General features: G+C 43.6%; 1 protein-coding gene across 1 annotated transcript in view; it reads right to left on the bottom strand.

Annotated features, from left to right (window-relative positions):
- The window catches only part of USH2A (usherin), a 580,026-nt gene that overhangs the window by 8,251 nt on the left and 556,164 nt on the right, over positions 1–15,611 (bottom strand). The window contains exons 64-68 of the mRNA XM_048843172.2: positions 11,290–11,499; positions 7,643–7,881; positions 5,640–5,857; positions 2,263–2,439; positions 536–619 (exon numbers count right to left, since the gene is read on the bottom strand). Of these exons, the coding sequence (XP_048699129.2) occupies positions 536–619; positions 2,263–2,439; positions 5,640–5,857; positions 7,643–7,881; positions 11,290–11,499 (928 nt within the window). The remainder of the gene's footprint in view (positions 1–535; positions 620–2,262; positions 2,440–5,639; positions 5,858–7,642; positions 7,882–11,289; positions 11,500–15,611) is intronic.

Raw genomic sequence — 15,611 nt, 5'->3', positions numbered from 1 at the left:
CAGTCCTCCCAAGAGACCTGCAACCAAGAGAGGGGTCAGGAGTTGATCTTTCTAAGGTTTAACAAAGAGAAACTCACCGCCAAACCATGTAGCATTTAAAAAAAATCATGACGCTGTTCCTATACATTCTGAAGGAATACTAAAGGGCCCAAAGGGTTTTGATTTGCTTTGTATTTCAGCTTTAACACGGGCAGTAAGCTACCATCCCTACTGTGGTGCTGATGTACAGTGTTAGCAGGTTTTGCATTTGTTTGATTTTTTTTTGGTGGGAGGGAAAGAACTGTGTGTAAAATTCTCATTGGTTTAAAAGAAGCTCCAAAACAGTACCTGCTTCAATAAAGAGAAACTTCCTGAATAAATTCAGCTGGTGACAAAGACACATTAGCCACATACCTTAATGCTTCAAGAAAAACTTGGGCCAGATCAATAACTTCTATTTCCAAATCTGATCTGATCCAGTATGCGTTATACCTAATTGCTCAGCACAAATTCACACATAATTAGTAGGAGCTAGGTAACGTCTCTACAGGTTTACCCAGTCCAGTAGCCGTGCTGTATTTGATCACTGGTGTGAGGGCGCTCCCTTCATCGGTGGTACACGTTACTTGAAAGAAAAAGGCTGAACAAAAAAGGCAAAATACTGAGTTAGAAATCTCAAATGGGACACTCAAAATACGTCAGCCCTGATCCTCCAACAAGAGCTGCTAATGTGCACGGCTGCATTCACGCACAATCACAATGGGACTCCCCACAGGCACAGCAGTCAACGCTAATTGATCCCAATACAGCCCTGAAGCCTGATAATTCACTAATATTCAGCTATTAAACTGTATATTACAGTGGCCTTGTTTGTAGTTGTGATGTTCCCCTATAGCCCCCACATTTTCACAGGCTCATAACCTTTCCAAATCAAACGGAATTGCACATGCTGGGTTCTGTGTCTGACAGTCCATTTTTAAAGAAACTTCGAGACAAACCCTCAGCCCTGTTTCTTATAATGGGAAGATACAAAACCCCCAGACAAACCCTTCCCATCGTTAAATAAACAAACTTTTTGAATAGGGGTTATAGCAAAAAAGGTTGAACTTTGAAAGCTGAAATCTAACTGAGCCATAATTTCCTCACAGGCTGGTGATTTTGCTTGGTCTGAGGAATTGTTTGGAGCACTTGAAAATGGCCGTGCTCTTTACCAAGTCAGGAGGTGAGAGGCACTGTGCCCACATGCACAGCCAGCAAGCAAATATATTAGATAAGGTCATACTAAAACTTGTCAAGAGACAGCTGGGCAAAGCATTGTCCAGCTGCTGCCATACTTTCTGCACACATTGCCCAGCACGATAGTCTCTTGCCCCACCAAATTGTGTGACTTGGAATGATTTTTGTAGCTTAAGCATTGATTTAGATTGGCAGTGACTGGCCTTCCTTGGAAAGCATTTTGAGCATTATCACAATTTTAAGCATCTTAATCAGGAAGATTTTCTCATGCCTATGGCACTTTATCAAAAGCAGTATAGTTCCAGTAGAATCCGTGCAGCCAATGAAAGGAGCAGGTACAGATGCAACATGGAGGTGATGGCCTTCCATGGTATAAGGACTCTCTTCCCTATGGATCCCAAATATCCACAAGGCTGGGCAGATACACCTTCTACCTGCTTCCGTGATTCATCCAGGGCTCAATCCTGCAAGGTGTTGCGCACTCTAGCCCAATCCAGCAAAATACATAAGCATGTGATTAACTCTAAGCATGTGAATCGTCCCATCAACTTCAGCAAGACGAGTGATGTGCTTAATGTTAAGCATGTGCTGGATTGGACTATCGTCCTCGGCACCTTCCAGAATCGAGCCCTGAAAGGGTCATGGTGGAAGTAGAGGGCACATCATCTCTTTGTCCACTCCTCCTTTTGAGAGGAAGATCTGTAGTAAACTCCAGGAGGTCAGCCTCGCAGTGTTTCCTGGCCATCTATACCCATCCCATGGAATGGGTAGAATTTATTCCAGAAACATAATCAATTCCCCTCACCCGCCCCTGTACCTCAAATAACCACTGTGCCTATAATCACAGTAGGTACTAAAGGAGTTTTGATGGAAAAGTGCATTCAATCATCAGGATAAAGAGTACCTGACTATACATACAACATCAGCTTTTCAAGGAAACTAGAAGTCTAAAGAGACAGGCCACTGCTGTGCAATGGCTGGCCAACTTCGTAAAATTTAACATGTAATAGATAAACACAGGCCTTGAAATGGGAAATTGAAACTGACTTTTGGCCGATGTCCTCGGTAAATACAGCATGGTGTCAAAGCCACTGTAGACACGCTGGCCTCCCTCAGTTAACACATACTCCTTCAACTGTCCATTCAGTACAAAAGTGTGACTCCAGTCTAGGTAGACCATGGATAAATTGCTGACAACAGAAAATGGAGCTTTGTACTGAGGTACTGCGGGGGGGAAAAAGAAAAAGGAAACAGCTGATTTATAAATTGTAGGCATCTCACTGGGTTGCACAAAATAAATGCACCAGATAAGAAGTGTTACAGGATCTCTCACACATACCCATCCTATGGAAAAAAACCAAGGAGAGGCTACAGGAGGAGGCTGCCCTTGCCATTATCACACTGAAATATATTGTATCTGCACCCTAAGTGAACCCCACAAGGAAAATTAGTAAAATTTGAGCGTAAGCTCCTTGGAGCAGGGAGTGCCTTTTACTATGGCTGTTCAATGCCTACTATAATGGGGACCCTGCTAGATTGGGGGGTACAATTGTCATACATAATAATTAATAATAAATTGACTTCCAAAAATTAAGGATCAAGACATTCAACACAAGGAATGAGTTATAGTCTATCAGCTGCACTGGTAAAATGCTACTGGGGTTACACCAGTGTAACGGGCCAAGACCATGTTCTGTTCAATCATAGAATATCAGTGTTGGAAGGGACCTCAGGAGGTCATCTAGTCCAACCCCCTGCTCAAAGCAGGACCAATCCCCAATTTTTGCCCAAGATCCCAAATGGCCCCCCTCAAGGATTGAACTCACAACCCTGGGTTTAGCAGGCCAATGCTCAAACCACTGAGCTATCCCTCCCCCCCCCTCCAATAACAAGTCTGGCACCAGAGCTTCAAGTGGTATTAAAAAAAAAATGTATTGGCGCGGGGTCGGGAGGGAGTAGGGGTCGCCTCTCATCTTCTACAGAAATGAAAACACTGGCTTCTCCCCCCAAAATAATTTTTGCTCCCAGCGTTTCACCTCTGCTCCTCCTGGGGCACATCCCCCGCTTTGAGTGGGGAGGAACAGAGGAGCCACCCCATCTCTCACAAAAGCGGAGGAGCTGCTACCGGGCTCCTTCTACTCCCGCCTCTTTCCTCCACAGAGGGGAGGGTGAGAGAGCTGTGTCTGGGTCAGCAACTGCTCTGATTGGCTGCTTACACCCTAAGGAGTCCAAGTTGCCCCCCCCCACACACACACAGAGGGGTTTGGTGTGTGGGAGGGTCTCAGGGCTAGGGCAGAGGAGTTCAGGGTGCAGGAGGGGGCTCAGAGCTGGGGCAGAGGATTGCGGTGCTGGGGGGGGGTGAGGGCTCTAGGCTGAGGCGGGGCTGGGGATGAGGGGTTTGGGGTGCAGGCAGGCTGCTCTGGGGCTGGGGCCAGAGAGGAGGACTCCCCTGAGCCCTTTTCCCTCCCACCCCCCCCAGCAGCACACGCACCCTGCATAACTGTCACTGCATGTGCTCCATCATGTGTGCACCTCCTCCCTCCGCAGACAGCGGCCAGCGAGGGCCACCTGCTGCCCAGGGCGCAGGCACGTGGGGCTGGGGGACGCTCCTGGGGAGGTGCGCGGGGGAGCAGGCGGGGCTGGGGGGAGAGACCTGACCCTGAACATTGGTGGAGCCAGGCTTCTAGGCCATGAATATTGCTGGAGCACGGGCACCACGGGCCCATATAACTCGCCGCCCCTGCAGACAAGTGGCCAATCCTAAGGGGTTTTCACCCCAGGCAGGACTGAAATGACCACCCCTCAGTGACCTGGCTGGAGCTACTGGAATTTTATTTGCTGGAAATAGATCCCCTTTCAGCCAGGTGTATTTTAAGCACTGATTGGCATACAAGGTTCCTATTCATGGAGACACCACTGGTTAGTGTCTCCTGGATGGTAGTATAATTGTCGCTTGTTTTGGTGTATTTTTCCTCTCATTTAACAGGTAAAATATTTTTATTACTATTAACTATAATTGGAGGCTATTTTTTGTATCAAATCAATATTTACTGCAACTAAGCCCAAAGCACTAGCTGAAGTTAATATATTTGTTCTCCAAACCTAACTGCTTTGAGAGTGAATTATGTCCTTTTGGCATCCATTCATTTTTAAAGCTTTTTCTTGAACCATTAGTTTATTTTCAGAGATAGTTAAAAACCCTTACAAACAGCAATTCAAGTACAATAATTCACTGTCTTGACTAATCAATCAGTAGTGCAGTACATTAGTATATCATCAAGTCCCAGTTCCCAAATCTTGTCTTCGATGAAAGCAACTTCACTTACGTGATCCAGACATGTTAATTTGTTATGCTTTTGGCACTGTACTTACAACAAAGAATGCCCATAAACCATTGCCTCCTTTTTTAATGAAATGTTTTAGTTCTTCCTAATGAAGGAGACACAATGAACCAGAATGAATGCAAAGATTTTAGTGGCTCGGAGGGGTTGATGTGGAATATATCAATATTGTAATTAACTTAGTAATGCATAGCACTGCTCTCTACTAGATCAAATCAGTACTGTTCAGTTGAGTATCATAGGCTCTGTACTGCTGAGAGCTAAGGGAGTTTCTCCTTTAGCTCAAGTGGCAGAATCCTATGCTTGTGGAGGAAGAGAATGTAAAATCAATCTCCAGGGTCACTGTGGAGTTCAGAATGGCTGTAGTGTGCAGCATAAGGACAACTGTGAAGTTCCTTGAACTTTATTGCAACACCTTAGTGGAACTGAATAGAAGTTCATGATTTATTGGATTAGGTTTTAATAATTTACATACTGAGTTACTATTGATGTAAACAGGTTTTTTAAAGATGTGATTTTTTATAAGTTTTTTGGGTTGGGGTATGCCAAGGAAATTTACTCTGCCAGGTTATAGCATATAGATTGCCAAGGCAAAATACCCATTATTCTTCTAAAATTTCTGTCCCCCTTCTATTTTGTTTGCTCCAATCATTATTACACCCCGCCTACCACTTTACTGGGCATATTTCTTTTTATTAAACTGTTGCCTTGTTAGGATGCATTCATGAAAAATAGGACATACTTAATACTTCCCACTGAACAGAATTCATAATGGAAGGACAAGGATCTTAAACGAAGAAAGGAAAAGGTTAGGCTAGATGCCAAGAAAACAGTTCTGAACAATAAGAGCAATCAAACGGTGGATTAGACTTCCTAGGAGTGGGTGGCTGAGATATATTAACTAGAGATGTTCAGAATAGTTTTGGAAGGATGCTAGTGGGAATGATGTAGTTAGTTCTGTGAAATGGATGGGAACAGACTTAAATGATCCACATGTTTTTTCTGGAGCTATACAGTTCCACAGACTAGAAAGATGGGTATTTCAGACTCACGAATTGCTCTTTATGGTCACTATATACTCACACTCCTTCTTGGTAGTAAAGCTGGTCCACTCTGAAGCACTGCTGCCTACAGAATTGTAAGACACCACTCTCATGTTGTAGATTGTGTAAGGCTGAAGATCACTCACATTGGAATTCTGATCTTTACCTGTATACTTCACTTCAATTGGTCCAGGGTTACAGGTCTTTGCTTGTGTTTGTAAATGTGGAGGGCAAGCAGTGTACATGTGGAGTTCGTAGCTAGAGAAAAAGATTGACATTTTGATGAAAATCTTATCAGAGGAACAAACAAACCATCAGTGAGCACTGTTTCACTCTGGCTGCTAGATGTCTGGTTACTAGTTAATGAGATGGATCTCAGCTTCATTGCTTTTGGGCACTCTAAATCCCATTCAATCTCTAATGCTTTGGTCCTGATTTTAGGGTGATGACCTCTAATCCCATGCCCACAAACGATTATGCTTGTAGTTTGACACCTGCAATTTTGTGCCTACCATGAAACTGTGGATGTATTCACATCTAACTGCTTGCACCTGCAAATTAGGTAGTTAAATCTAGCTACCTATCTTTGGTATTTATAAGACATATATATCTGTGATGCCATTTACGCTCTCAACTTATTGCTGGTGCAAAACAGCAAGTGCAACTCTTGGTTGGTGCACAATTGCACTTGCCTCATTACGATCCTGGTGAAACTCAGGCTGAAACGTTAATCCCTGCTATGCCTTAGCAGGGCTGCATTTCAAGTCCATTCTGGGAGAATATAAATGTGCAAGGTCAGGACTTAAAAACTCTCTTTGTCACACACATACCAGGCAGCTGCCATCTTGGGCTTGGATTCATGGTGTGCTGAAGATGGGGGAATATGCTGTCCCTCTCTGAGAGGGAACAGGTGACCATTTTGGGAGCATGTTGCTAGTTACAGTAACTGCTTAAGAACTGAACCTCAGTACAGTACACAACATTGTCCTGAAAACTGGACATTTTGTGGAAGGACTCAACAGGACAGCCCACAGGTGAATCCATACCTAGGCGCAGGGGATTGGAGGAAGTGGGTGCTGGTGAGCGACATGAACAGCTTTACATTTAATTTTGGCTTAAGCAGGTTTTCCACTTGCAGAATGGCAGCAGTTTTTTGCTTCTCGTTAGTTCATGGTTAAAGATGATTTTTCACTGGTTCAGATGGCTAAGCTTGCTGTGGGGCATTTGGGGAGTGGGGCAATACAGGATATTGTACGTGAACCTGCCATTTCTATGCAAAATACGCCATAGATCTGGTTTCTGGTGTGAGTACACTCATGATGCTGTAAAATACAGACTAATTTAGAATTGTACAATGCACTTTGTCTGAGGCTGCCAATGAAAACCACTCAGAAGCATCAAGTGCTGCTGCCTGTTTAGGGCTGGATCCTCTACTCTATAGTGGAAAAACTCCCAATGACTCAAATGGGATAGGAATGGGCCCTTACTGAGTGTGCTTGCTGCATGGAAAGATTTACACTTGTTCGCCATAGACTACACTGGCAACTGATTGGCTTCAAGGTGCAAATGAAGATGTTGACTTTGATTTATAAAACCCTCTGTGCTTTGGTCCTGTCTAGTCCAGAGAGCATTTCTTTTTCTCCTCCTCTCCCACCCCCGCCTCGCAACAGTTGATTTCTATGGCTTTTGCTAACAGTCTCTCTATGTGAGTGGCTGAGTGGCAGAGATAGGAAGTTTTCCATCACCTGACTCTGAAATTCACTTCCCTTATTGCTCCAGCAAAATCCAAGTTTATTAACATTTAGGAGACACTGCAAGGTTCCTCTACCTGTACAATGTTTTGCTTGAGAGAAGATGCCCAAGGAGGGCAAGCACTTGTTGGGAGGATTTCTTCTGCATGGAATGTACACCAATTTGGAGATCATCATCATCATCATAATTTACCAATATATAAAAGAATACTAAAAACAGCACATGAGATTATCTAAGATGACTAAATCTCTGAGTTGGCTTTGAAAGTTTAAATCAGATTGTGAATCTTACCTTTCCACAATGCCATTGGGTGACCGAGGTGCATTCCATTGGAAAAAAGCTGTTCTTGAGGTTATGGTATGTATATGTGGAGGGGGCTGTTGAGAGGGTGGTGCTGGTTGAGTGGTTAGTTGGGCGACTGGTCCTTTGGTGCAACAGTTGAAACATGTGCAGGCCTCTACACCAACAGAGTAGGTGGTGAAAGGTTTAAGTCCATGTATCGTTTGCTGGGTGGCAGTCCCTTCAGACAACTGTAAAAGGTGAGAGAGAACTTTACACAGCACAGCGCACTGTAAATGCTAAGTCAGATTCGTTAAATGTTCTAAGTGGTAGGATCTTTGACTTGGTGTGTCCAGGGAACCCAGATTTGACCTTATCTTTCATCATCTAGTCATACAGGGTGAAATTCACCCAGTGCAGTGGGTCTGTACAAGGTCTTTCCCATTGTTTAAGTCCTGTGATGGACTGCACTCGTGAAGCAGCTATGCACAAACACCTCTACATCCAGCATTATGAGGATCACACTGCTGGCCCTGAAAAGTTGGTGGACATTGTCAAAGAATGACAGGCAGATGACAGAACAAGGAGCAATGATCTCAAGGTGCAGTGGGGGAGGTCTAGGTTGGATATTAGGAAACACTATTTCACTGGGAGGGTGGTGAAGCACTGGAATGGGTTACCTAGGGAGGTGGTGGAATCTCCATCCTTAGAGGTTTTTAAAGCCCGGCTTGACAAAGCCCTGGCTGGGACGATTTAGTTGGGTTTAGTTGAGCAGGGGATTGGAGTAGATGACCTCCTGAGATCTCTTCCAACCCTAATCTTCTATGATTCTATGAATGTCCAGGAGATCTTTGCATACACAGAGCCAGTGGCCCAAATATCCTGCACAAGTGGCACAGAAGGGATGTGTCCTCTATTTCAGCCCATAGGAAACCCTCTCAGCAAAACTGAATCCATCAATCTTTAAAGAGAAACTGAGTTAAATAGCACAAAGAAATGTGTGTGGATAGGAACTGTGTGGAAAGCTATAACTAATAATGTAACAGCAAATAACTAAGGAAAAAGCAAACCATGCTGCTTCCTGGAGCTGCTGTTTCTCCAATTCGCTGCGGTCATTTGTAGGTATGGTTTCCAGATCCAAAGAAATCAAACAGCATGTAGAAAAAAGCAATTTCAATCACAGTAACCACCTGCTGTGGTGATTAAGCAAGGCAAATGGCACAGGCCACAGAGTCCCAGGGTGGACAGCAAGGAAACAGAGCATCAAGACAAGACAGAAAGCTCACAAAGTCAGAGTTTGATAATGCCTTCCACTCAGTGATGGAGAAGCAAGACACCCCTGCAGTCACAGCAGCCACACGGCAGGTCTGAGGGGATGAGAAGAGAAAGACAACGGAGAGATGAAAGGGTAAGTGACAAGAACATGCAGGCTCAAGTAGATATGGACCCAGCTGATCATTGTAAGAGGGATAAGGACAGGCCGTGCTATCAGCAAACAGCAGATGGCTTATGCTTACAGACAGGAATGATGAGCAAGGAAGACAGTGTTCCCAGCCACTTCCATGCCAGATTAGACTGGGGTAGTGGAAGAATGGGCACATACTACTATAAAAGATGAACACAGTTAAGCCTTGACAGATGGAGACATAGACACAAAGGCATGGAGGACGTTGAGCACAAGAAATGGGATTTGTGAAGGATGGAGGTTCCCATTTGCCACTGAATTGTACATCACTTGAAAACTGATAATATCAGCCTTACTTTACTCAGACTTGTGTGACATTTTGCCTTGGTTTGTGCAGTATGGCTCTGGGTACTCTTCACAACCTTCTACCCTGGCCCAAGGTCTGTGGTCACTCTTTTTTGTTTTCAAGCCAGGCTGAACAATACAGATTTCCTGACTTAGCGAAGTTACCTGGTTTGGATGCGGCCTTGTAACAGGCCTCGGAGAAGAAACAGCGCTGCTCCACAAACTCACTGGATCCCCTCGTCTTATGAGTCTCTCTTTGTATATGGGGATTGGGCATTAGATTGCAAAGTGCAAATCTACTCATCCCTTAGTCAAAGGGCCCTTGTATGCTAAGGAACAAGAAGACCCCATGGAGCGTAGCTCTGAAGCACACAGGAGAGGGAAGCGGTCCGGAACCCTCCATGGTTCTGTCCCCGGTTCTGTCCCCCACCCACCTTAAGCAGCAGAACGACACTGAGCCCACCACGTTTGGGCCTTCCATGGCCAGAGGGTGGGCTGGATCTGCCTTTTACATTGTCCTTTTCAATTATTTCCATGCCACACTTGGCTCCTTACATCTCCTTTAGAGCCAGGCCCCCCCTGTTTAGCAGATTGCCTGTCTGGTTCCACGTACACGGACTCCAAACTCTCTAGCTGTTGCCTAAAAAGTTGACTTACTGAGATTAAACTTCAGACCCAACCTGGGTGCAGCAAAAAACTGAGACACTGTGGATGGTGTTACCAGCTCAAACCAAAAGAAAGAAAGAAACGACTCATGTCAGATGCTCATTGTGTGTTTCAGATCCTCAAAGCCCTAGGCCTTCTAGTGCTTTTTATACATTTTAAGCAAAGGAACATGGGATTTTAAAAACCTAAAAGCTACTATTTTAAACAACATCATTACACTCCCCAAACTGCTTAAAGAAGAACAATGATGACAATTAAGCACGGGGTCCATGGTTTCCCCCCTCAATGATATTTCTGTTTTCTATGTAGAATCTAACTGGCCACAAAAGATCCTACACAGCACTTAATCTTTTTTTTGCGGGGGGGCTGGCTATGCAGAAGGGAAGTTACCATAGGGCTGAAAGGAGCAGATGAAGAAGGGAATCCTTAGACACCCTATATTCTGTACCTGTCCCAGATACCCCTGGAGCTGTGACGGGGATGGTCACGGAAAGGGCTCATATTGCATGCTAGAGACATGATATATACACACCTTTGTTACATGTTAATTGTGAGACACACTGAAAGCCTCTTGCTATCTTTCTACCAGTTCTTGTAATATTCTGTTGTAGGAGTTGCTGAGCTACTGGGGGACTGAAACATTCTTAAATGCTATAAAATAATCACAGAGTTCAGCAGTGCTTTCAGATGCATGTACAGTGGTCGTTGTTATAAACTTTTCAGTTTTGAATTGGATAACTAGATAACATTACCACACTGTTTGCAATATTCCTAGGTGTTTCCAGCACTTTGTAAGCTACTACACAATATTATCCCTGTGCCAACTGGAAAGCTTTTCAGGGCAACCACCCTGGCCTTAAAATCCATAAGTCAAAACACAGTAATGTCCAAAGGGAGCAGCTGTTTGGATATCAGCTGTAATTTCTGTCTAATCTTTTTGGGCTAACAAATTTTTGGAACGTTTGTATTTCAATGTAATCAATAACCTCCCAGGAACATTGCATTGGATCCCCCCCCATTTTCTCACTATATAACACAAAGATAAAGTCTCTGGACTCAAGGTTAATTCTTTTAGAAGCACAACATTTAGCTAAGTGGAGACGTCAGTCCTTCTTCGGCCAGAAGAGAGCACTGCTAAGTAGAAGAAGAAGAAGAAAAAAAAGAAGCTAACAAATTTAAAATCCTAAAAAAATGTCCAGAGTTCAACTGGAAATACAAATAGAATAGCTTGATAAACACTCACCACCACATCGGTCCCTCCGGAGCTATTAGAGAACAGCCTGTAGAGACTAACTATCCCATTTGGCTTAAGAGGGGGTCTGATGTTTACCACAGCTAACGTAGAAGCCACAGTGTGGAACATGGGAGCATGGAGGCCTTCAGGAGGGGCAGGGCCTGTTCTACAGCGTGCCCAGCGGCTAGGAGTCCGGCCCACAGAGTTTACTGACCAGACCTTGAAAAAACAAAACAAAGAGCAATTTGTGAAGGGTTTGAGCCTGCAAGATGCTGAACACTCCTGGGAGGTGCTGAGTTGATGGGGCTAACACAGCTTTACTGGTGACAAGATAAAACTGCACTATAACTTAAGACAATTTTGTGACATTTCTTTAGTCCCTCCTCTGGTTCAAATCAATTCTTTTTAAAGAGGGGAATAAAATATTTTTAAGAACAGAAGAATGGCCACAGTCTGGGTCAGACCAAAGGTCCATCTAGCCTAGTATCCTGTCTTCCGACAGTGGCCAGTGTCAGGTGCTTCAGAGGGAATGAACAGAACAGGTAATCATCAAGTCATCCATCCCCTTTCACCCATTCCTAGCTTTTCACCATTATGATTAAGGGGGGCAAGTACATTTTCATGAGGTTCTTGCAAGGCTGATTTAAGAACAGACACTTTTGTTTGCCATGTAATACTGTACACAGAGGAGGCCCTAGAAAACTTGCCTTATCTTACCTAAGATAAGGTAAGAAAGGGCAGCATTCCCTTGACTACTGCAAATTCCAAGGGCAAACTGCAAATACTGACCTAGCCCCAATCCTGCTATTGTATCCCTGCGGGTTATGCCTTTTTTGCCTGTGAATAGGTCCAATTAAATCAGTGTGGCTCTGTATGGGATTTAAGTTTCCCTTGCACTGATCCAATTACAGAAGCAGGACCTTAGTGATTTAAGGCAACTGGCAAGTTTTTAAGGGACCCCACTCTATTAAATATATTAATATAATTAATCATTTGGCAAAATTGTCAGTAATCCAAAGTATAATATAAAGAAAACACATTGAAAAGCATGGGTAAGTCAGCACCTCTAATTTTATTCATTTATTTTTGCAATAACATTTGCTTTATTATACTAGCACAAAGAGAGTGGTTTCAATTCCAAGGTTTCAAAATACAGCAGCTTGAATTAGGCCTGATTAAAAACTGCACGTCTCTATGAACTATGCCTACTGATTTTGTCAGCTTCACCAAAACCAGACTGATCTGCAGACTACATAAAACTCAGCACTTATTAAACACAGTCTCCAACAAATCTGCATGAAAATTAAATTTTGCTTTCATCAAGGAGTGCATAAACATATGGAAGGATGTATAATCTTATTTATCAAAAACCATTTGTATAATTAAACACGAATATCTTAAAAGGTTGCCTTAGGTCATCATTTGCATGAGTAAGTAATTTGTAGAATGTCAGGTACAATAGACAGAATAGATGGATGTGTGAGTGTATAGGGTTAAATTAGGCTCAATAATAGGCAACCACACAGTGATCAATCAGAATGATAGATCTAAATGGCAATACAAGAGGACTGTCTGAGTGATTTTTAGTATAAGTATTCCTTAGTAAGCTTTCATGTTGAGCAGTTCTAACTACAGTAAAACACGTTCTCACAAAATCTCTTCTGGACAGTTTTTTTTTTTTAAAGTTCGCATCTTGCTTTTTTTAAAACAGAGCCTGGAGAACTTTCAGTTTTCTGAATTTACAACATTTATGTTCAGGGAGCTTACATTTTAAAAGGGGTCAGGTGCAGGAGAGAACCAAAAACATACAAGGGCTTTAAGTGTTGTGATTCAAAAACTGTAGATATCAACTAAAGTTAAAGAATCAAAGTTACTTTCTCATACTCTTGCTAGCACATACTACTACTGAAGCAAACTCTACTACAAATGAGATCCTATACCAAAAAGTTTGCACATCATATTTTTCTTTCAGTGATCTCTGCAGAGAAGTTTTCCTGAAGTCAAACTCCTTTCAGTCTACTGCAACAGGCCAAACACTATCTCGGTTAAGTCCTTGTGGCTACAAAGATTTGACAATAGTTGCTCACTTTAAGGAGTATTTTTCTTCATGGATGGCAAATTCTTAGGCAGGGTACAGTTCGAAGAGCTCCAGCTGTATTGACTCAATACCAACCTTGAGGTGAAATGCTCCAGAGTTTTATTCTGAACTATGGGAACATGCCTGTGAGGCCTTAATGAGCAAATCATTTAACTTCTCTCGGCCTCAGTTTAGCCATCTGTAAAAGGGTAAATGGGCATAAAAATACTTTTCTGAAGGGAGTGTTGTGATAATTTAGTGATAGCAAGCACTTTGAGATTCTGAGATATAAGTATTAATTGCAGACATAAATGCTAATATTTAAACACTTGCCTGAGTGTATATGCAAATCAGACAGCTATACATCCAACTGCTAGCATCTGCACCTGCAGTCAATTGCATCTATTAAAAATTGAAGGCTCTGTCATGATCCTTTCAAAAATGCATCACACAGCAGTCACGAACCTTTACAGCCTGTTGCACTGATTAATGTAATGCTATGTGGTATGCTTTTGTACACAAACAAAATAACAGAAAGTCTTTTGAAGTTGCACTGCATCATTCTGAGGTGTGATGCAGCTAACATAAGGGGCACGCAATAACATTCATAAAAGACTGCAGACAGAAGCATTACCTGCTATATGTATTGTATAAAGCCATAAAAAATAAGCTAGCCAAGAGCAGAAAAAGGATAAGAGTGTGGGGGAACAAGGATAAGAGTGTGTAGTGATCATGGCACTAGACTACCAATATAAGTAGAGACTTCGGGGACTACAGTATATGGAAAGAAGAAAACCATCAAAATAAGGTACTTGTTACTTTAACTCTTTTAATATATTGCTTCAATAATCATTAAGTCTTACATCATAGTACGTGGACTCAAAACCCTGCCAAAATCTGTACAGCCATTAGTGGGTGCAGTGTCTCAAGAAAGCCACGAAGGGGCTCCAAATGCATCTACAGAAGGAGTATTTCAGACCTCTTCATCAATTTGCTGGCCACCTGCCCAGACAGCACTTTGAAGTAGGGTCAGAAAGAAAGAAGCTCTCTGGAGGCAATATATTCAGAGAACTAGAGAATTCCAGTCACAGGTAAGTGAGTTTGTTTTCTCCTTCATAAATCGGCCTCCATAAACGCCCCCATTCTTGGAGACTGGTGAGCAGCAATCACCCAAAACGGTCATATGGCAGCTTCCAAGTCTGACAGCACAGCCAAGAACTGGCAAAAACTGGGTTACAAGTGACTGTCCTACAGACCTCAATCATAAGGAGTGGCGGAAACATGCTGCAAAAGCTGCCTCAGCTCTAGCACAATAAGCCTGCCATGGATAAACTCTCACCTGCAGTCAGGGCTGGCCTCACCATGAGGCGAACTGAGGCGGCTGCCTCAGGTGCCAGACTTGGGGGGGGGAGGGCCCACAAGGACCCAGAGTGTAGAAAATTGTGTCTGCTGCTGGTGCATATGTATTCTCTCTGCTCTAGATGCACAGAGATGGTGGAGTGCTGTGCTGGAGGAAGGAGGGCACAAGAGATAACAGGCAGGCAGGAGAAAAGATGAGAGGGAATAACAGAAAGCAGCAGGAGCTGCAGGGAGAGAGCGGAGGAGGAGCCTCTTATGTACCTCTCTAGCACCCCCAGGAGCCTGGACTGATTAACACTGGCTTCTCAGGGAGCTTCCTGTTTCCTGCTGCTTCCCTGAACCCACTTGAGGAGAACAGGCAGTCAGCTGAAGTAGTAGGAACCAGTTAGGCCCTTAAGACCTGATATCTTCCCTCACTCAGGCCCTGCTACCAGTCTGCGTATTTGTCCCCTTCAACTGAGTGCTGAGAGCCACTATAGCTGGCACAGAACAGCAGTCATGAGTGAGAGAAGAAAACGCCCCTCTGGGGCAGCATTCAGAAAAAGAAAGAACGTAAAGGAAGCTTCTCTATCTATCTAAGTAGGAAGGAGCTCCCCTGAGACACACAGACACAAATGTTCATGGTGAGCCTTCCAGCCCCAGCGAGGATGTGAGTGGTGAGGAGATGACTGATCTTCCAGTTAGGCAGAGTGCAGTGACGTGGCAGCTACTGCAGCATCCATATCTCCATCTCAAATGCATGCATCGCTAACCATGCACATTCCTGAAGAAAAGTGTAGATCAGAGAAGAATGTGGTGGAGGCGCAAGAAACAGCTGCTGCTGAGTTTAGTTCTTAAGTCTAGATGATCCAGGACTGTGGACCCACTTAAGCAGCAGCCTGAGGGACTTCCTTGT

The sequence above is a fragment of the Caretta caretta genome, chromosome 3 (assembly GCF_965140235.1).
Source record: "Caretta caretta isolate rCarCar2 chromosome 3, rCarCar1.hap1, whole genome shotgun sequence".
Classification (NCBI taxonomy): domain Eukaryota; kingdom Metazoa; phylum Chordata; order Testudines; family Cheloniidae; genus Caretta; species Caretta caretta.
This window is presented reverse-complemented; position numbering and strand designations above follow the sequence as displayed.